This window comes from Vanacampus margaritifer, chromosome 11 (assembly GCF_051991255.1).
Source record: "Vanacampus margaritifer isolate UIUO_Vmar chromosome 11, RoL_Vmar_1.0, whole genome shotgun sequence".
NCBI classification, from domain to species: Eukaryota; Metazoa; Chordata; class Actinopteri; order Syngnathiformes; family Syngnathidae; genus Vanacampus; species Vanacampus margaritifer.
The window spans coordinates 20,744,051-20,766,629 of record NC_135442.1 but is presented as its reverse complement, the minus strand read 5'-3'; the positions used below and the strand labels follow the sequence as shown (position 1 = coordinate 20,766,629).

General features: G+C 37.9%; 1 protein-coding gene across 1 annotated transcript in view; it reads left to right on the top strand.

The window, feature by feature from the left end:
* The window catches only part of LOC144060422 (contactin-associated protein-like 5), a 147,702-nt gene that overhangs the window by 19,846 nt on the left and 105,277 nt on the right, over positions 1-22,579 (top strand). Inside the window, exons 2-3 of the mRNA XM_077579967.1 lie at positions 13,375-13,485; positions 16,085-16,278. Coding sequence (XP_077436093.1) covers positions 13,375-13,485; positions 16,085-16,278 — 305 coding nt within the window. The remainder of the gene's footprint in view (positions 1-13,374; positions 13,486-16,084; positions 16,279-22,579) is intronic.

The window sequence follows — 22,579 nt, the reverse complement described above, 5'->3', positions numbered from 1 at the left end:
AAGCAAGACAAAGGAGAGAAAACAACACCAAAAGTCACAGCATAAACATAATATGAGTAACTACCAATGCAAAAAAAAAGCAAAAAAAAGCAATGGCCCTTAAAATTTACTCGTGCATAAATTGAGTGACATTTTTAGCAGCAGCAATCTGCTGCAAAGTAAAGTGCACTGTCACTAAGTCATTCATGTTTAAAATGTACACACATGCTGCTCAGTGTGTACGCAGGAAAAGGAGACTTTAAGGGGCCGTAATTATGAGAAACGATCATTTTCATAGGCTTTAGAGAAAAGTAGGCCCGATAAAAACTTGACTGAAACCATTATGAGAACATGTAAAACGTCTCCAATTCAAGCGGTGTTTGTTTCACTCACATTGCACGGCTGTATGTCTCCTGGGTTGTGTAATTTGATGCAAAAAGAAGTGTGTGTGGGGGGGGGGGAGCATATCTTTGGGTCACTTGGAGGTTATTGTTATTTTCTTGGTTCAATAAAGGACTGTGGTGAAAAATGCCTTGAAGCTAAGTTTATGGGCGCACCTGTGCATTTAAGACACAGAATTGATCTGCAGGATTAGCTCGCTTCTCGCTCGTAGCCTGTCTCTATTTTTAGTTTTTTTCTTTTTTTCATATCACTGAAAGTACGTTTCCGGAGACTGGATATCTATGTGGAAACGGATGCTTCCTTCTATCTGGTGAAGAAGTATGCTTATCTGATTGTTAGCTTTAAATATTCATTCTATGTGGGCAAGGAGAAGCGTGCACTCGGGGCGACGCAATGGCGAGAGCGCTCAAGATGAATATCCACGCTCCGTGACTGACTGCTCACAAACACTTCATGGCCGCCACAATTAAGGGAAATGAGTGGGTCGTCGCTTAAAATGCAAAGCCTACATAAAGCCAGAGAGTCTTGCTGCTCTGCTCTGCTTTGCTTTGCTTTGCTTTGCACACAGCTGCTGTCACGTGAAAACAACAAAATAGTTGAGCAAACAGAAAGTGAACAACTACCTGCCGACACAAGTTTCATGGTTAGTTGTAGGATTAAGGGTTAAAAAACAACAACAATTGAGTGGAATTAAATGTTAATTAATTATGTCTTGAAGGAAGGTGCTGTTGACTTGTTTCAACCACACTGTGCTCCAAATTAAAATGCGTATGGGAGGTTATTATTAATTGGGGAGTTTTTTGTTACAATTGTCGATTTAGATGCCTGAAATCAATCTGAGACAGGTTTGATTATTACTGGAAAATTCTGTAAATAACACTTTTTTTTGCAAGAAAAAAAAGGATCCCAAATGTGGGGTGGGGCTAATTAAACAGTTTTTTTTTTTGATTTACAATTTTTATTGTATTGTTTACACGATTACCAGTACCAACTTTACATATTGTACTGTACATAAAAAAAACATAAAAATACTACATTTAAAAGAAGCTACAAACCGATTTAAGGAAATTCAAGCAAAGCAAAGAACAAAAAACAAAAAAAACTAACTAAAATTACTAAAATATATTTTCAAAAACATAATTTAAAAATATTGTAAAAGACCATAATCATGTATGGGAAATACATAGTTTGCATAGTTTGAAATGTGAATAAAAAAAATAAATAAGAAAACAACAACAAAAAACAATCTTTATTAATTCATTTTATTCAGTCTGATGACAAAGGATACCAGCAAACCAGGGGATTGTATTATATTATACACAAATACAAAGAAAAACATGTTATTTTAAAGGTGTGTATGTGTGTGGGGGAGTGTATATACATGCCCGCGTGTTATAGAATTTAAAGTTACTTTTCCAGATGAACATAATTGAAAGAAAATCACTTTAGCGGGTTGTTCCGCATTATCAAGCAAGTTACATTTCTTATACACATTGGTGAAAAAGATCTTTATTCTGTTGAAAAGAGTGCAGTATTCAAATGCTGTGTGACAGGAATGAACAGATTTTGTTCATAATGTTAAAAAATAGCCTAACCTAAATAAAATAACCTAAATATGGATGGAGTTCTCGATGGTTGGTGGCTTGCCATCAACTGGCAAAAATTATGCCACCTCAGCATGCAGGACACTGAGTAATGTTTTGGAATGGAATGATAAAGGGGGGAGAAGGGGGGGGGGGTTATGACGTTTTGGTTGACCTCTGCAAAATAGGTGGAGTTTCACCATAGAACCAGAACTGTACCTTGAGCAGTAAAACAATTCTCATTCAAGACAACACTGCGAAAGATACCATTTCTGCTTTGGATATGAAAGGACAAAAAATTATGGCATGGCCTCCATCAATCCACTGACCTCAATCCGATCTGTGGCCCATCCTTAAAAGAAAGATAAATAACGATACAGCAATTCTCTGGGAGGCAATTCTTCCATCCTCAAATGAGATACAGGCAGAAACTATCCATGGACTTGCAAGTACAACAGATGAGGGCTGCTAAGGTGATATCGAAGAGATGCAATGTTTTTATGGTTGAAATAGCCTTGTTTTTATTTTAATCTCAAGGTACTAGCAGAAATACAAGAGATGCTTTTTCTGAGTTCTTTGCAATCTATCAGTTTGCAGTTGAAACACTATATTTGAAGTTATTTTGCATACAAATACATTGTTTTCATCATGGGGATTATGTTTTAAAAAAATCTATAGTCTAACAGAAGTAAAAATACCTGTAGACGGTCCGAAAATTGTATTCAATGTTCACATGGACTGATTAGAGACTGTAATGATCAGCGCTGTTAATGGCCAATGGGAATCACATACACTAAAATGATAGTTCTACATAAGACATCATCAGCATAGTGTTTGCACCCCACATTGGATGATTGATTAATTCATGAGCAAGGAAAGAGGGAATGCTGATATTTGTTCTCTCATCTGTGATTTTCCAACCAGAATAGTTTAGTGATGCAATGGAGCAATGTCAGAAATAACAATTTCAAACAACTCCAAACAGAAGGCGTGAAAGAGTCCCCACCGGTCCGACAATTGCTTTTATTTTTGTCCGCCTCACTTTCAATTTTTAGCATTTTCAGTGTTGATTAGTGTGATGATTCACACAATGAACACAATGGAAGCAGTGGCAGCAGGTGGAGTTTTAAAAACAAATGATTGAGTGTTTAAAATAATTAGACAAACCCCAGTGCTATTTTAGTGCAAACAAGATGGTAAAATTTGACAAAGGAGAGACAAAAGTCTTCCAACTGAGTTCTGATTAGACACCAGCGTCCGTTCTCACGGGCTTTCAAGTTAGCCACTGACCTCTACATCCATTTGAAGCGTAAACCTCCATAGAAGGTTTTTTCGGGGCTTGTGAGCAACCGTCCAACCTGAAAATGTGCAACTTAATCATGTTCATTACAAGTCTTTCCTTTTCCTGTCGCCTCATGATGAGCCACCAGAAAAATGTTTCATATCCGTCATATTTGTCTTTAATCAAGCGGGGCCAGATCTTGACGTTGGAGAAAGGAAGCTTGCAAAACAAAACAAAACATTTTCCTTGTTAAATGCCATTAGCCAAGCCTTGTTGGTAAACCAGCTCCTGGAAAATGACCTTGGGCTGAATCCACTAAAGGTTTGTGGCGCTAAAAACTAAGCAAACAAGCAGTATCTAATTCACACAGCACACAGATGATGAAATGCCAAGATGCCTAGCAGAATACTGCTATTTGCCCATTTTTATGTAAATTGGCCTCACTGATCAACAACGTCTAATTCATTAAACACCATTGCTAATTACCACACGCAGCTCGAGTTACGTATATAGCGTCTATAGAAAGCGGGCGTAAAGTTGGCGCTATCTGTGGATGCGTGCACGGAGCACGGAGAAGGCATCGTTATGCCAGGCAGAGCCGCCACTCCCTACACGCAGATCACACACTGTGCATCGGATTCCATTTTGTGCTGCGGTCTGCGACATATGACCAATGTGAGTGGACTGTATACTATTTATCTTTCTCATCTATAATAAATATACACATAGGTTGCAGTATTATTATTATTTTATTATGTTTTGTTTTAATGTCATTATATTTTGTTATAATGACATAAATATGAAAGTAATTGAAAAAAAAAAGTAACACATAGGATTTCCAAACCATAAACGCATATCCTTAATTTATCAATACAAACTGGTCAATTTCCCAATAACATAAAAAATTGCTAAAGTTGTTCCTGTGTACAAAATTGGAGATAAACATCATTTTACAAATTACAGATCAGTTTCTCTTCTCCCACAATAAATGGAGAAGATTTTTAACATACTAGACAACTCCTTAGAAAAGCATAATTTACTGACCGATAATCGATATTGATTTACTGTAGGAGTTATCGGTCAACATCACAAGCTTTAGTTGAACTAATTGAAGAAATTACCGCTTCTATAGATAAAAAGAAGTATGCGGTTGGAGTACTGTATTTGTGGATCTAAAGAAAGCATTTGATACAATAAACCACAAAATCCTAATCAATAAAGTAGACCAATATGGGATTAGGGGACTGGCACTAGACTGGGTAGAAGCTATTTAGAAAATAGGAAGTGATTTGTGAAAATGGGTGGATACCAGTCAAGATGCTTAGATATTGTGTGTGGCGTTCCACAGAGGTCAGTGTTGGGTCCTAAATTATTAATTATCTACCACAATGACATATGTAAGATAGCACAAATACTCAAATTCATTTTATTTGCCGATGACACAAATATATTTGCTTCTGGTGAGAATTTAGAGCAACTCATGAACATTCTGTCTTCAGAATTAATTAAAATTAAATATTGGTTTGACATAAATAAGCTATCACTAAATTTGAGCAAGACAAAAATTATGATATTTGTGAATAGAAAAGTAAATTATCAAGCACAGGTAGAGATAGAGGAGGTGGAAATAGAGAAAGTAGATTATATCAAATTCCTTGGAGTAATAATAGATGACAATATTTGCTGGAAGACTCATATTAATAAATACATCAGTAATAAAATAACAAAAACATTTAAATAATGGCCATAACACTTACTATACTTAACTTATTGCGTAGAGGTCTGGGGTAATACTTATAAAAGATAGCCACTATTTATACTGTAAAAAAGAGCTATTAGAATAATTCATAATGTCGGTTATCTTGAACACACCAATTTATTGTTTGCTAAATCGGAAATAGCAAAACTTCATGATATCATAGAATTTCAAACAGCACAATTTCTGTATAAAGCCAAAAACAATTTATTACCAAAACACTGACTGAAAATGTTTCATGAGAGAGAGGAAGGGTATGATTCAGGGGAAGGCTTAATTTTAAATTACAAAGGTGCCAGACTACAATGAAAAGATTCTGCATAACACATAATGAAGTAAGACTGTGGAACATACTGTGTGGAATTGAAACAATGTCCTAGCATTAGTCACTTTAAAAGTGAATATAAGCAAATAATTTTTTACAAGATACATGTAGGAAGGGGCCTGAGGTATTATTTGTTTGGGTCCAAAAGGAACTTGCATAATTATAGTGTTTCTATTTTTTTTAAATTGGTCTTAATATTTTTAAATGCTTAAACTTTTTCTTGTTTTGTACCAATAAATAATCGTTTGAATAATCGTGATTTCAATTATTGCCAAAATAATCGTGATTATTATTTTTTCCATAATCGAGCAGAGCGGCCCTAGTTTGTATAGTCTTTTTCCCATTATTTAATGTAGCCCCACAACTACTTCTCTCAGAGATTCTAAATTCTGTGATCTGTTTTAATCAAGCCCATTGGTCAAGTCTTGAATGGAGAAATCAAGCTGATGTAAAAATGCTTCTTCCAAAATAAGTGCAGGTGTGAAAGCACCGATAGTCTTTACTTGCAAAGTAACACATTTAAAGTGAATTTTGTCATTAGGCATTTGGAGTTGTGCTTGCGTTGTAGGTTTCATTTGGTTATCAGATTTGAAGAAAATATGGGGGTCAGCCTCAGAGGATTTTCCATTATCCCTGAGGCTGAAGAGCAGCTTTGCAGGCAAATCGCCTTCATGAGCCATGTTTTGGCAGACGACTCTGTCTGCAGATTGGAAGGGTGCAGCTGAAAAGTCTTTGATGCACACAAATGCTGTCGTGCATCCACTCAGTGACTTGTCATTGTACGGTAATACCTTGAAGTTCGAACATAATTCAATTTCTTGAAGTTGGGTGACCTTTACTATGGACGTGTTTTAAAAAATTTCCCATTCAGACCAATTATATTTGGAATATGTTCTTGAGTCTAAACTGTCTCTACTGTAGCATTTTAGCGCCTGTCCTGACTGTCACACTTGCACTTTTCATGCTTGCTTGCATCAGGTTGATCAAACTGGGGAACAAAGAAATTCTGCTGAATTAGATTTTTATGCTGATTAAAACTTGCAGTCTTCTTTTTTCCATAGTATGTGAAGTTTTTTCTCCACAGTTCACATTCTAGATAAGCAAAGTTTCACTAATTAGCTGTAATAAAAAGAGCTTACACGGATTGGACTGATCTACAGTTACGTGGCAGCTCCCAATAGGTCAGTACGATCAATATAACAGAAAAGCTAGCATGGTGGGAATTAAGAGGATTAGTGCTGGCTTTTCTCTTAAACTTGTAACCATGGGCATACATACATTTTATTTCGGTTTATGCTGTTTGTTAGTTTTCAAAACCTTTAACAATTCCAGCTTTGTGTTTTATATACATGAACACACAGTTATTTCATTTATTTATTTTTTAATAAAACGAAGTTCCTATAGCTCAAAAACTACAAAAAGGGAGTGAATTTAGATAATTTACTGTCTTGGTCTGATCAGTTTGATCATATTGCTTTAAAGATGGGACAGGCGTTTGCAAATTTCAAGTAAATGTTCTGCGTTTATTCCATATTCGATTATGCATGATGTTGTTTGATCACTTGTTTTGCGCATTTGAAGTATTGTCTTGTTATTTGGTTGAGTGCTCGTGTAAAAGATCTTGTAAAAACTCCAAATTGCACAGAAGAGAGCAGTCTAATTAGTCCTCAACTTTTCATTCCGTGATATTGTAATCAATATGCACAAAGAATTACACTCCATTTATTTTTTTTAATGAACAGAGTTTTGGTAAAATTATTAAAATACAAATTATTCAGTTCCATATAACTTGGTTGGGTATAATGTTATTGTATTTATTACAAATCTGTGTATCTGTAATTTTACCTTTGTGTATTTTTTTTTCTTCAATTTTTGTATGGTTGTTTGCTTAACTCTACTTAAAATATTTGTTGATTATTGTTTGTTTTGGATTGTGTTTTTATATGTTGCAATATAGAGTAATTTTAACCTTTGTATTTTGTTGTTGTATTAATCTCCAGGACCTCAGGAAGACTAGCGACCACTTTGTGGAAGCTAATGGGGACCCTATTATAAAATAATAATAAAAAATACAAATTAACGTGTGAAAGAAAAACTGAGATCAGTTTTGGATTCAGCACCCACAAAATTTGTTAAAAAGTTGTCATACCTAACTTAACTAAAATTGTGTTCTCTAGTGTTATTAGTCCCAGTTGAGTTTAAGTTAAAGTTAACCAAAGGCAATTATCCATCCATTATCTGTAGCGCATTGTAATGCTTAAACCAAACTACAAACCAAACGACATTTCTTCTTATGAAAGTCTTCTATCTTAGCTGCTAAATGCAGAAAACTGAATTTTAAATCGCTACTGCCACGTGAGGCCGAAAAATTAAACTGCACACTCTCTTCTTCACGTACACAATGCGCGCATAATGTCACATCTGCAGACAGAGGGCGGGAAATTTACATCCAAATCAAGTCTGAAAACTATTGGCCAGAGGCTTGCAGGATTGTGAACTGCAAAGGTGTTAATCTGCTAATTTGAAGATGTTTGAGTGATAAATGGTCAAATTCCTTCATAAGGCAACTTTAATGTTAACATACTGTATACTGTAATATGAAACGCCATGTAAGGGTTACTTTGATACACATTGAGCAGCAACACATAGAACCACAACAGCAATACTCACAACTATATCTTTTGTCTGTAGGAAACCCGAATATAAAATGTCCTCTTCGTTTTGTGCTTTCTTAAGATGCATCTCTCCCAGTAGAGTTCATTGCTGTGTGGATTTGTTGCAGCACAGTGTAATACTAAAAAGAAGGCGCGCTATTCTAAACTCAGACTTTTTGGTACCCTGCAAAAAAACAAACAAAAAAAACATGTAAAAACTCTTGAGGGCACACGTGATGTAAGGTGAATTATGATGGGAGCTAGCAAGCTGTCGAGGAGCTACAGTCCAAAGCAGTCTACAGCTTTACTCAGACCTCTACAACTAATCCTTTGATAGTGTCTGAAACACCGTAAAGAAGTGTGGTGACATTTTACATGATATGATCATATCACATATGAGGATGGTTTGGGGGAATTTAGGATACCACAACATCATTGCAAGTGGGAACTGCTATAGTCATCTAGTGCATGGAACAAAAAGAAGTCATCACGTTGTGTACTCCACTTTTTAAGTCTACTCACTGACTTTCAGTTAGTTAAACAATACATCTTAAAGTGCTAATACGAGTCCACCAATCACTAAACGGTTTAGGCCCAGGAGACCTCACTAGTATGTGTAAAGAATATAAACAAAGAAAGATCTATTGACTAGGCTGGCTTAAGAGAGCCCCGAGTGCAAACTAAACACGTTCAAGCAGCATTTATTAGACCTGATACAACACACAACTGCCAATGCATGCTGCAATTCAGGCTGCTTGCAAGTCTGGAGCTTGTAAGGGGATGATTTCAAAGGCTTCCAAACGTAAACAACAAAACATGGCTGCCGACTGTGATAAACTACAATTTGTTTTGTTAGTGACCTTTTTGTTGGAATTGATCATTTTTAGATACATCGCCGGATTTGCGTATCAACAACAATCTGTACGTGGTATAACTAAAAATAAAGACTTATATAGCGTATATAAGTCTTTTAATGTATCACTATGTGTGACTTACATTTATCAAGTCAAAGTCCGATTTTTAGCAGTAATTTCTGGAATGCAACACAATCAAAACATGTAGATAATTGTCCTTTCATGGCGGAACCTTTATTCCTACTGTACTAAAAGTTTATTCATATTTTATTATAAAAGTCTTTATAGAATTTTCCCCCATTCCATTATATTTTTTAAATTATTTTATGTGCTATGTACTACAGTTAATTATGTATAGGTATTTTAAATATTCAATTACACTTTTCTTATTTTGTTATTTTATTTCATTTGCGTAAAGCACACAGTTTCCTTTGAAATTGAAATGTGCGATGCAAATAACCTTGCCTATAGCACTCTATGCCAGTACCATATGTGGACAAAAGTATTGGAACGCATAGAGGATTTAGAAAGTGAAGAAAACGCACAGTTGTTCTCCGTTTTGACCTTGTCCTCTCAAGGACAAGGAGCAATCAAGCTCGGTTTATGTGGACCAAAAACCTTTCCCTGAGGAACTCCACTCTAAATTACCTCTGATTGTTATTTCGGATGCCTGTTGGAATTTTGATCTACTTGCTGCTGTACACTAATATGGACATAAATGGAGTTGTCCAACTATTCAATTGTTTTTCCATTACACTCTTTCTCCCTCACTCCCGTGTTTCCGACATGCAAAAACCTTCATTTACTAAGAAATACTGTATAACTAAAGGCAGCACACAACAGTTAACATTAGTATTTCCATGAAGGAAGGAACCAACCTCAAGAAATATACAAAAAAATGCAGAAACTCATTAAAAAAAGTGATTGCAACAAGGCTGTAAAAGAGGGTGAACAATGTGCTGTAATTCTTGATCCTTGGGTTATTTTAATCAAACCATATCACACCGAGCAGCAGCTCATTTTCCTGGATTGCCGCAGCTTTCAAGAGGGCTGTAAAAACAGGGCAAAAAAGTGTGCATTACACAGGACTGACCTCCCAAATACCATCTGTTTTAGAAACTGTAAAGCTGTAAAAAGAGGCTGAACGATGTAAGGCGATTCATAATCCTTGGGATATTTTAATTCAGTCCCACAGAGAAGTCAATTGCGTGAGACAGGACTGCCACCCAAAATAATTGTGATATTAACCCTGTATCGCACTAGCTGTGTCAATCTTAGGTTAGCTTAACATTTAGCATGGCTTTTCAGTCGTTTCTCATCATCATCACCTTTGTGAGTGAGTATGACACTTCGCTCCGCGCAGGTGATTAGTGACTAAGGAGCAACTTCACAACATGTTAAGATAGCCAAAGATGTTGCTAGCTAATTGTTGCTGATGTTGCCAGCTAATTGCTTCTGCATAAGTAGCACAGAGCTTTCATCGACCTCCGACTACCCGCGGTAGGTGACTGGTTCTTCTTCTTCTTCTATTTTCTTTTGATGGCTGTCTCTAATGAGGCGCAAAATACAAATTTTGACCCACAAGCTGCCGCAAGTCTTGTGATGCATATTTTGACCGACAAATAAAAAAAGTTTTATTTTAATGTTGCAAGAGCACCATAATCTTGAAATTTGCAATAGCATTTGAAAACAAAAGAGCTTTTTGAAATTTTAATTAAAGTGGAAGTCAACCTTAAACATTTATTGACACTAAAATGTTTTTTGTGACCTCATTAGTCTAAACATGACATTCTGATTAATATTACATTTTTGGATTATGAGTTATGAAGCAAAATCCAGCCGTTTTTATCCATCTCAGGAGCGGCCATTTTGCCACTTGCTGTTAAATGAAGATGATGTCAATGTTGCTCAGGGCTCAGGCAACAACCAATCAGATCTCACCTGTTTTCTGGAGCTCTGCTGTGATTGGTTGTTATCTGAGACCTGTGCAACATTGATGTAATCTTCAGTCAACAGCAAGTGGCAAAATAGCCTCCCCCTGAGAGAAAAACGGCTGTATTTTGCTCCTTAACTCAAATTCCACCTACGCAATGTTAACCAGAATACTACATTTAGAGGTTAGGGTTAGGGGGATGCAGAGACTATATTATTGTCAAAAGAAATTGGGGGGTTGACTTCCCCTTTTAAACTCATTTATTTTACAAGCTCAATTCAGAAAGAGCCACAGCAGAAAGATAAAAGAACCATATGCACAGGTTGCAGATCGCTGTTCTAGACCCTCGGGATAGTTTGACCAAAGCATTACACAAATATTTGACAAAGACTACTAGGAATCGTTTTAACTCACATAGTCTGTCCCTTTTTAAGGTATAAGCCATAGCAGCACAAACATGCAGCTCAGCCAAGTCTTTACGGTGAAGAGTTGTGCTTGAAAACAAATGGAACGCAAGATAAGACGAGTGAGGCTCATCCAGCATGGGGATCAAAAGTGGGACCCAGGATACTTTTGACAGATTACCAGCCCAGTGCTTGCATAATAACCCCGGCTGTGCTGTGTCAAGATGCCATGCCAGCACTCTCATTTGTCCCCCTCTCCAATGAACATCTGCGAGTGCGGTTGCCGCCCCGCCAACAATTTGAGTCTCGGGATAAGACGGCTTGATCCACTTTAGTCACACTTGGAAATCGGGATTAGAGGAGAAATCTCTCGGCGAGCGAGCGCAATCAAACCGGGTCAGCCGGAATGCGGCGGGACGCTCCAAAATGCAAGGGAGCGCATGCTGTCGACATTGTTCATCAGATGGACGGCCTGTTGCTGGGAGGGAAATAAATAAATAAATAAATGAACTTGACCAAGACTAATATGGCTTTTTGTAGCCTCGAGGCAAAGGCCTCTCAGGCGCACGGTGATGGAGCGATGATTGTAATCAAACTGGCGCCAGTTTTCATTACGCTCTGCCATTCTGGGCCCGAATGCAACAACTCAGTTAATCCAAGCTGGGAAGCGGCTGCTGTTGTTCCACTGGCTGCTATCATTGAGGCAGGGTGGGGGATGTTGGAGACATCAGCAGGGTGGAAGGGAGGAAGGTAAAAGGAGGTGGGATTGACAGGTTTGGATGGCGAGAGTGAACCAGCTCCCGCCTGTTGCGTCGCAACATGGGATGCCGATGTGCACACTCTCACACACACACACACACACACACACACACACACACACACACACACACACACTCAGAGGGAGCGTTTTGTGTCTCGTTTGAAGGGTCATTGCATGGGTTAATAGACTGTTTGAAGCATCTGAGAGCTGGATAAGTGAGGCAGCCTTGTTATTTTCTCTAATCCTCACTTTCAAAGCTGCAACGCCAACGACAGGTAAAGACACTCTTTTCACCAACGTGTTCCAACGCTCACAACTTCCTGCATTTTTTACCCTCAAACTGCAAAGTGCATGAATCACAGAAGTCAGGGCAAACAGTGCTGCTCAACACGGAAGACTGTAAAATTTAACACGGTTTATTCCGAAATGCTGGTTTTGGAAATTTCAAGCGATAATTTCCTATATGAACTCATGGAAATTGGAAATTGCCATTCAAAAATTAAAATTTTACGGGCGTTTTAAAGTAACAAGTCAAGGTACAACTGAGATGTTGACTAAAACTAGGGTTGTCAGGTGATAAAAAAATTTTGTCGTAATTCTAAATGTACAATAAAATGTACGATAACATATTTTTTCTAAGTTTTACTACTCTCGTGTTAATAAAATAAAAAATAAAAGTGGAATAAATGTTAAACTATTAGAAATAAGGCTGCATCTTTTAGACATTCAGACAGTAAATTCATAATAATTCATAAAATTGAGTTGAAATTAAAAATATGTACTGTACGGTAAAAAAACGAGTGTGATATTGATTTGTGTTGAGGTCATTTTTCTGCCACTAGATGGCATAATTGCATCTGTAAGACATTGGTGACAGCGCAGTGTATTTTTCTTTTCATATTAAGAGCTATGTAATCCTTAACATGAAGTAACTTCTTTTTTTTCTAAATTTTGCACATTTTTCAAATTGTAAAATACAACTTGACCCCAGTCTCCACAAATATATGCATTACTATTAAATTTATTTCTGCTAAATTTTGACGTGGACATGTCTGAAAATTCCCCCAGTATAGGCTTTCCAAGTAAGGGGTGGTCATTAATCATGCGTTAAAAAATTTGTGGCACTAAAGGAACTTTAAATTAACTCAAAATTAATACACAAATTTTGACACCCCTAACTAAAATCAGAACAAAGTTGGTCGCCTAGAAGAATGAGGGCATCATTGTCATCATCATGAGCATGAATAAAATCTCAGTGTGATGCAGTGTATGTATGTAAATTGCCAGTAAAAAAAATAAAAATCAAAGGTTTATTCTAATACAGCCAAATTAGAATGGCTTTTTTTGCATCTCATTAATTCCATCCCAGCTCATTTGCATTGTTTACATGAGACTAAAAATAAAAGTCACTGTTGTCACTCTCTCGTTGTTGTTCCCGGCAGATAATTGCAACGGCCCTTTGGTGTCCGCGCTGCCGCGCTCGTCTTTTCAGAGCTCGTCGCAGTCGTCAGTCAGCTACGCCGCCCACCATGCCAAGTTGCACAGGAGAGACGGTGAGTGTCTGTGCTGCCACCAGCTGTTACTTCAGCTGTTGATGTTTAAGGGGGAAAAAAACATTTTATCAGCTGTTTAAACATTAAATTGTCTCTTTATCTCCCCCCCCCCTCCTTCCTCCACTGTGAAATGTTTTCTTTGAAAACATGTGCTGACTTAAACCTCCATCTACAATATCATGCCATCTACTACATTATAGTTAGCTACCTAGCAAGCTAACTAGCAAGTTCCGGATTCAAATTTTGACTCAGGCCTTAATTGTTCTTCCTGTGGTGGCATAGGTTTCTAGTCCTCGCACGTTCCAAACACATGCATGTTAGGTACACACTGAAGGGTCTACAGGTGTGAATGGTGAATGGCTTCATATAACCTTTAAATGACTGGGGACTAGTCAAGACTGTACTCGCCGTGCCTTGTGAAAGCATTAGCCCCTTGAACTTGTTGACCTTTGGCCACATTTTAGGCTTCAAATAGAAAGATATAAAATTGGATTTTTTCGCAAAGGATCAACACCAAGTGGAATGACATTTAGATGATATTTTAAACTTTTAATTTTTTTCCCCATAAATTACTGAAAAGTATGACGTGCAAAATTCTTCACCCCATTTTCTCTCTGTACAGCCAACTGACTCCAGATTATTTCTGAATGCTCATCTAAATGACTGATGATGATGAATCCACTAGCACGAGCATCTGCTCTGTGGTGGTCTCAGAGGTCTGTTAAACGAATATTGAGCAGCAAACAGCATCATGAAGACCAAGAATCACTCCAGGCAGTTTGGGATAAAGTCATGGAGAAGCAGGATGCCAATATAAAAACATTTCACAAGCTTTAAACATCTCGCGGGGCACTGTTCAATCAATTGTATTGAAATGGAGAATGGAGTATCAAACCCGTCCCTCTAAACTTTCTGCCCAAACAAGGAGAGCACTGATCAGAGATGTCATCTGAATGAACTTCAGAAATCCACAGCTAAGGTTGGGGAATCTGTCCAATGGGCAATTATTAGTTGCACACTGCACAAATCGGGCTTTTATGGAAGAATGGCAAGAAAAAATCTATATCTCAAAGAAAACCATTAAAAAAAAAAACGTTAAAGTTTGCCACAAGCCATATGGCTTGTGGCAAACTTTAACTTTAACAGACACAATAAACCCGTGGAAGAAGTTGGTCTGGTCAGATAAAACCAAAATGGATCTTTTTGGGTTAATTGCAAAACGTTATGTTTGGTGTTGAAGTAACACTGCACATCACCCTGAAAACAGCACCCGTGTCATGGGGCTGCTTTTCTTCAGCAGGGACAGGGAAGATTTTGATGGGAAGTTGATGGGAAGATGGATGGAGCCAAATATACAGGACAAGTTTGAGAGACCTGGGCCTGGGACAGAGATTTACCAAAACTAACTAAACATATGCATACAGTAAATTCTATAGAGCCAATTTGGCTCTATTTAGAGTGGGACCAAATAGACTGAGTTTTAGGGTAGACTAAGATTTACACTAGGAAAAGAGTCAAATCAAAAAATTTAAAAATATACATAAATAAAAGTTACACAAGGGTTGAGGAACAAACTCACACCCTTCAGCTTGGGAGACTGCCACACTACTACCTTAGGTATGCCCCTCCTACTGTTTGCTTATCTCCAAGAGACCTAAGACATAGTTTTTGGTCATTTGGAGTTAGGAAGTCCTTGGAATTATGGAATAGCTGCAGCTTACACGAGCGATATACTAACACACAGCAGGAGCTACGTGGGGTCAGGGAGTATATCGGCTGTCTCCCAAGCTGAAGGTCGTGAGTTCGTTCCTCCACCCTTGAGTCACGTTTATTTATTTATTTTTCCAATTCTTTATTTTACTCTTTTCCAAGTGTAAATATTACTCTAAAACTGAGTCTATTTAGGCCCACTCTAAATAGAGTCAAATTTACTCTACAGAATTTACTGTGCAGGTGTTAGAATGACAAAAGTCCAGACCTGAATTCAATTGAGAATCTGTCCAAAGATCTGAAAAATGCTTTTCACAAATGCTACAACTTGAGCTACAACTGTTTTGCAAGAAAGAATGGACAAACATTTCAGTCTCTAGATGTGCAAAACTGATTGAGACATACCCCAAAAGACTTGAAGCAGCAAGTGGTGGTTCCACAAAGTATTAATCCAGGGGAGATTAATATTTTCATACATCTTATTTTCAGTATTAAAAACATTGTTTCAATTCACGAACTTGAAATGTGGCAAAAGGTCAAAATGTTCTAGGAGACTAATACTTTCGCAAGGCACTATATACAGCCATTTAAGTAGCTACTGTCATCATTTTTGAATGATACCAAAAGTTTGCACAATTTCTTTGTCATTCCCAAATAATCCTGGCTGTGTAATCCTGTGGCATCTGACCCGAGATGTTTGACATACCTGACTTCAAAGTTTGCCATGTTCTTTTTAACCCTTCGCTGATTTGTTATCAAACCATTCAAAAGTTCCATCCGATTTCCCACACATGAGAAGTGACATAACTGCAACACGATGCTAGCAGTGACTCAGCTTCAAACCACAAGAGTTGACCAAATCAATGATGCCATCGATTTTTACCGTCAGGGGCCGGCGGCTGGTCTCCGATGGCAAGCGACAAGGAGCCGTGGCTCCAGCTGGACCTCAGGGAGCAGATGGAGGTGACAGCGGTGGCCACGCAGGGATGCTACGACAGCTGGGACTGGGTCACCACGTACGTGCTCCTCTACAGCGACACGGGACGAGCATGGCGGCGCTATCGTCATGACGATGGCACCGAGGTCAGTGATAGGAACATTATCTCGCATATAGTTATCTGTTCTCATAAAGTATCGATAAACTAGCATCAAATATCATTATTAGCTTTGTTTGATGCCACACTTCCATATAGCAAATCTATGATATCTTCATTTGACATCTTTGGTATCGAGTTACACCTTTAATGGATGACAGTTCATTTCCTACTGCTCAACCAGGAAAAAACTGAGGTTTTAGTTGTTGGTCTTGAAGGCCAGTAAAAAAAAAACTGTGGCCAAAACTAGAAGATTTTCAATCCTCACAATTTGTAAAGGAAAGAAAAGAGTTTAATTTTATTCCACACGTCAAGAATGTAAATAAGATACTCTATGTATTGACCATATTATTATTTGCTCCCAAAACGTCTAAATACATTCTATTTTAAATATTAACAGTCTCCCAAAGACGTACTTATACGTTTTTAATACATTTCTTTATGCTTGAGCATACAGAAGACTTTGATGCAGCCTCTGAACTGAAGAGAATGCTTAAGGCAATGGTGGTTATTACAAAAACGGCCAGCAGGTGGGAGCAGATTCTAAGAGATCAACCAAAGCCATGTTAAAACAAGCTGTTTTCCCCACAGTTTTAAAGAGATTTGTGAATAATGATGAAATTTAGCTATATTCTAATGCTAATTGCTGCAAAATGGAAACAGATAGAAATATTTTTTTTTTTCCTGATGAAAGAAGAGACTCTAATCTTTCTTTTGGTAGGTTACATGTTTTTATAGTAATAGAACACAATATTCTGTGGGCCTTGCAAAATCAGTCAAACAGCTGGGAGTGAAGGCAGTTGCTTCAGAGAAAATGGCTGGGGGTGAATGAGTTAACAATTTAGTCAGACTCCACCCATTCCTCTCTCAGGCTAGGACTGTTGCACACTTTTATCTACAGTCATTTCGACTATTGCAATGTCCAATTCTCTCGTCTTCCCAAAAAGAACATCTCAAACCAACAAATATTTCACAATGCAGCTGCTTGTGTGCTGACGAAGACCAAAGCGTACATAAAGTGTGATGGTGTCCCCGAATTTATTTATTTTTTTGCAAGGTGGGGGGAATTTCTCATACACCGAAAATAATTTGCATGGCTTAAAGACTCAACGCCAACCTTTTGTTGCGCCACCGACTGGTTCAAACAAGTTTTTGCTGGCCAGCCATCATTTGCAATTCACACAGGTTAGGGTGATCAAAAGATGACACGATTGATTGCTGCTTTGGTCTGGTGGCTGCACGGCTACTTAGTAGCGGCTAAACTGCTAATGGTACATCGGCAGCCTGTGCATGCTTTCCATATGCTGCTCCACTAGCTTGTTGTAATGATTCAACAGGGTTGTTGTGTTAACTGTTTTTGAGTACTTACCTTGCTCAACGTCTTCATTTATTTCACGGGATTACCACCAGATAAAACGATGTACTTCTTGTTTCTTTTACTTTCTGTATACGTCTTTGACTTGCAAACCGCAGAAGTGAAGGAAAACCTGCTCTGATTGGCTGATGTCACGCACATTTCCATCGCATCTGTTCACTCGCTAATGTTCCCAGCTCCATGTCATTATGATATCACAATTCTTAATCTTGTACCACGAAGCCCTATTTATATTGCCCTTTGCAAAGTAATTGATAGAGTGTGGGATATTTTGAGGCTGATGTGTATGGTTCGAAAAAACTAAATCTGAGCTTCATGAGAAATTTAGGTTCCAATGCGATTTTGGTGCATCTATGACAGATTTTTGACCTGGGAAATAAATTATAAAACCAAGATTCCAAGTACTCCCTGCAATGTGCTCACGTAGTATTTATTTCTGTTTGATACATTGAATGATTTTTTTCTATTTCATTTTTAAATATCTAACTTTATTTCCGATTGTACTTCAGTTTTATCCTGTTCGATTGTCTTTTAGTCTTTCTAAGTTAAACTTTGCTCCAGTGTCTCCCTCCTGGGAGCCACCTGGGAGATGTATTCAGGCATGGACCTGGTGGCTCTGCACAATGTGGAGACTGGTCCACCCTGATCGTGGTAGTCTCTGTGGCAGCATCCCCTCGGTGTGTGGATGGCTCCCACAGGTTGTCTTTCCTCACTCCTGATCCTTAGAGCCTTTTCATGTCTCAACACTAGTCATCACTATATGCTGGGAGGTTGTATGGGTATGTTTGGGTTTGTATGTGGGGATAGGAGGGCTTTTTTTTGTTGTTGCTATTTTAATTATTTGTTTTTATCTCTGTTAAGCATTTTGTGTTTCATTTTTAACATATGAAAAGTGTTATAATTAAAATTTTGTTAAATTTCAATTAGTTTTATATCTACTGTATCTATCTGCAGCTGTCTATCCATACTTCTATCTTTCTTATATGTTCTATGTTATGGTTCATTTATCACTTACACAATAAATATTGATACTAGCACTGTACAGTGTCACACTTGTGCAGTATACAATGTATGGTCAGCCCTGTTCATCAATTCGATTTCCCCCTTTAAAAAAAAAATAAAAAAATCAACATCAAAACATTTGCACACAATTTCTTTAGTGCTGCAGTTTTTATTCATTGAAACCAAATTTTAAATGGTTATTAATGTAATATGTAATAATATATGGTTATAACTTTTTATCATGTAAAAAAAATCTATTTAATGTGGCGTTTAATTTTTGTGTGAAACAAATCAATCATTCTTTGCGGGTTTTGATGAAAAAATAAAGATGACATTACAATAGCTAGCCTACTTGAGTTACTAACTTAAGTCAAGCTACTACAAATGTAAAATAAAAGAATACATGCTGCTTATAAAACGAATTTCTAAAAAAATATTCAAGCCATCAGATTTCCTAAGTAGTATTTTGAAGCGTAAACTTGCGTAAACTGCTACTTTATGCTAACAACGCTGTATAGAACAGCTAATTGCAGGTTCCATCTGTGAGGCGTTAAGATCAATCACTCCAAGTCAGTTCCACAAAACAAACTGGTGTAACGATTATCGTCCGGTTGTCATTTTTGCAACCTCGTCATAGACAATGAATTTTATTCCTTTCTTGGACATGTCACCGTGGGGGTTGCAAGAGAAGAAGGAATTATGAAATGTTATGTTTTTGACATTTTTAAATTTTGTTTGTTGTTTTGTTCCATTGCCGATTCTCCACTTAACTTTCATGTGTGTGCACGTTTTGACAGTTGTCAGCTAGGTAACATTTATTTTGATGTGTTCAACTGTGAGTGTTTGCATTTGATTGAAGTTTGAACTTAGAATATAAGTTAACATGGGATCTAAATTTTATCTGATCATTCTTCACTAAAATTCAACCCAAATTTCCGCCCTAGTCTCTGTGTAACTCGATACCGAACCCCCTGATTGGTTGGTGACCAAGCCCACCTATAAAGGCAAGCTTCCTGCTTGTCTCAGCTTCTCTTTGTTCTTTTTGCCTCTTCTCCTTTGGCTCCTTCACACTGCTGGTTCCTAGCTCCGGCTCCCCTTCTCCGTGGGGGGGTCCATGCTTCATCTGTCTTTGCTTCGGCGCGGTTGCTAGCCGAAGGCTAGTCCAGGATGACCGCACGGCTTGCCATCGCACAGCGACAGGCGCAGTGAAACACACTGCTTTTGGGCCCCTGCAAAGGCTAAACGGATCGCAGCGCAAACAGCGGCGCTCTGAGGCCTCAATCGAAAAGGCCTCTCCGCAACCAACAGGTCGACCTTCCCCCGCTGTGAGGCTCAGCTGCCCAAACAGACTCTGTCTCTCTCTCTCTCTTGCCGACCCTCCAATCCGGGCTTTCTGCGTCTCGGACCAACACAAGACCATTTGCAAGTGCAACTTCACAGACATTAACCAGATTGTACAAATTTGTGCCTCCAATTGGGTTAAACAATTAGGTTAAATGTGGGTTGTTTTGATTAGAAAATCCATCACCTCGTTTAAGACAGTTTCTCCTTTCCTGTTTTTGTTTTTCTTTGATTATTCTATCATTTTAGTTCTTGTTTTATTGCCTATAATAGTAGTTCGTTTAGCTTCTTTTAAGTTCCAAGTAGATTTTCCCACATACGTTAGAAAATAAATGTCCACAAAATCAAAACCTGAATACTTGCTGTGGTGTCATCAATTTATAGTAACCTCTAAGCTGAACAAAGAACTCACAAAGTCGTAAAAAGGGTACAGCCTTCATTTTAATGATTGATCCAACAAGGTTCTCATCTGTTATCATGATAAAACTATCAAAAATAGATCTGGATTTAAATATTAAATTTGACTTAAATTAATGAGTCAATTGATTATTATTTTAATAATTAACAATTATTGATTTAATAATTAATTGGACTGATTTCCCTTACTGGCAACATAGAAAAATCAAAACAAAACCTGATCTCTCTGACAAAGGAGAGAGGGCTTGGCTAATTTTGCTATGGCGCCATTGGGCAATTACACACTCTGCTAATTGGATTGACAGGTAGAAAAAAAGCCACTGGAGAACAATTTACCAGCTTGTTAACAGCTTTTGACATAACTGGGACGAATACAATGAAGACTGGATGACATATGCCAACATTGGGGCTATTTTCTTCAACGTGACCTGAGGCCATTTACACGCTTCAGAATGGCACGACGAAACATGCGAAAAAGACGGGAGAAGATGTGCGAACTGACTCTGAATACACAGACAGATATCACATATTTTGTTATATTAGTTGCATCATTAGCCAACAATTAGCCCTTTCAATCAATTGGGTTTCATTTATTTGATGGGATTTTACCACATTTCCTACAACTTATCAGTTTTTAGCAGTGGTTAGAGTGTCAATGTTTCCATGCTGCCAATACATACCAACTTTGGGTTGTGCAAAATAGGGAGGTTTCTTTTCATCTGTGTATCGGCCCAAGGTTTGTCTGAGCGGAGGGTGGTGGGGCGGTGGCATGTGCAGTAGCTTCACTTCTCGCAACGCTGACTAAGCGGCATTGTTAGTCCATTCATAGATACATCCGTGGACAGACACCGCAAATACAATTACAGAACAAACTGTGCTCAAAAGACCAAGATTCCTTGTGGTCATGAGCAGAACAAGCTGATGTTCCCCTCAAACGAGGTATTCCGATTGTATTTATATAATCAAATGTTTGGGTTTGAAAGGGGGTCTTATTTGGGTTTTAAAAAACAGCAGATAGCATGGTGGGAGTCGCTGCCATTTAAGTCGACAAGTCGTGTATACCAATGGAACAATCGACCAATATCCAATATTATTATCTACTACTTCAACCGAAGTTCGCCTGTCAGTCGAAGTTGCACATTTAGTCGGGACTCATAGAGCGCGATATTTATTTAAGTTGGAGATCGCTAGTTTGAAAACAGCCCTTACCTTCTGTTGCCTGCTGTTTTTACCAAGTTAATCAAATCGCGGACTTTGCCGGAATTCACAGCACACGATCTATATCATTATGTAGTCAATGTCAATGTCTTCTCCGTACACCGGGGCTGATTCAAAAGCTTGTCACAGGCTGAGTCTCTGGGACGTGATTCTATGCTCACACCGGAGGACAATATAGCTCGCAATGCAAAGGTAAAATTTGTTTATCATGCTAACTGACATATTTGTACATAGTCCGTTCTATATTGAAACGCTGTGATGATGTTATTTTACTATGTTTACTAGCATGGAACAAATGACTGTAATGGCAAGCTATGCAGTAATTTCATGAATATGACTCCGGCTCCAGAGTGAGAAACTCCAAGCACAAAGGCGAAATTCCCCATTATTAAACAGTCAAATGCACTTAATAATTTTGAAGAAGGTACATTTTAAAACTAAGCTGTGTGTTCGTGCAGTTGGAGTGGACGCTAACTATCTGGCTCGTTAATGTGATTTGAAACACGTAATTCCACACCTCTGGTCCAATCTTTGTTAGAGTGTAAATTTACTAGTAAAATGTATGAACATTTATCTACTAATTACATTTATCTACTAACCTCGCAAAAAATGATTGCAAATCCGTGAATACTTTGTGGGCTGCCAGTCCTATCTGTTGATTGCTGCTATCAATTGACATCTTTTGTCTTCATTAGTAGGTATGCGTTAAAAAGCAACATTTGGTTTACTCCTTTGTCTGTCTGTACAACCGACTGCACAGCAAGATATTACCATTTTATAAGATAATGGATTAGATAAAGGACTTTATGCTGAACGAGATTCAATGGTTACAATACAGGCAAGTGTCTCTTTTGCCATCCAGCGTCCCGTAGGTGGCGTTCCAATGAGGGGTGTGACGTCACATGCAAAAGGTTTAATATTTCTATCTGTTTCTGTT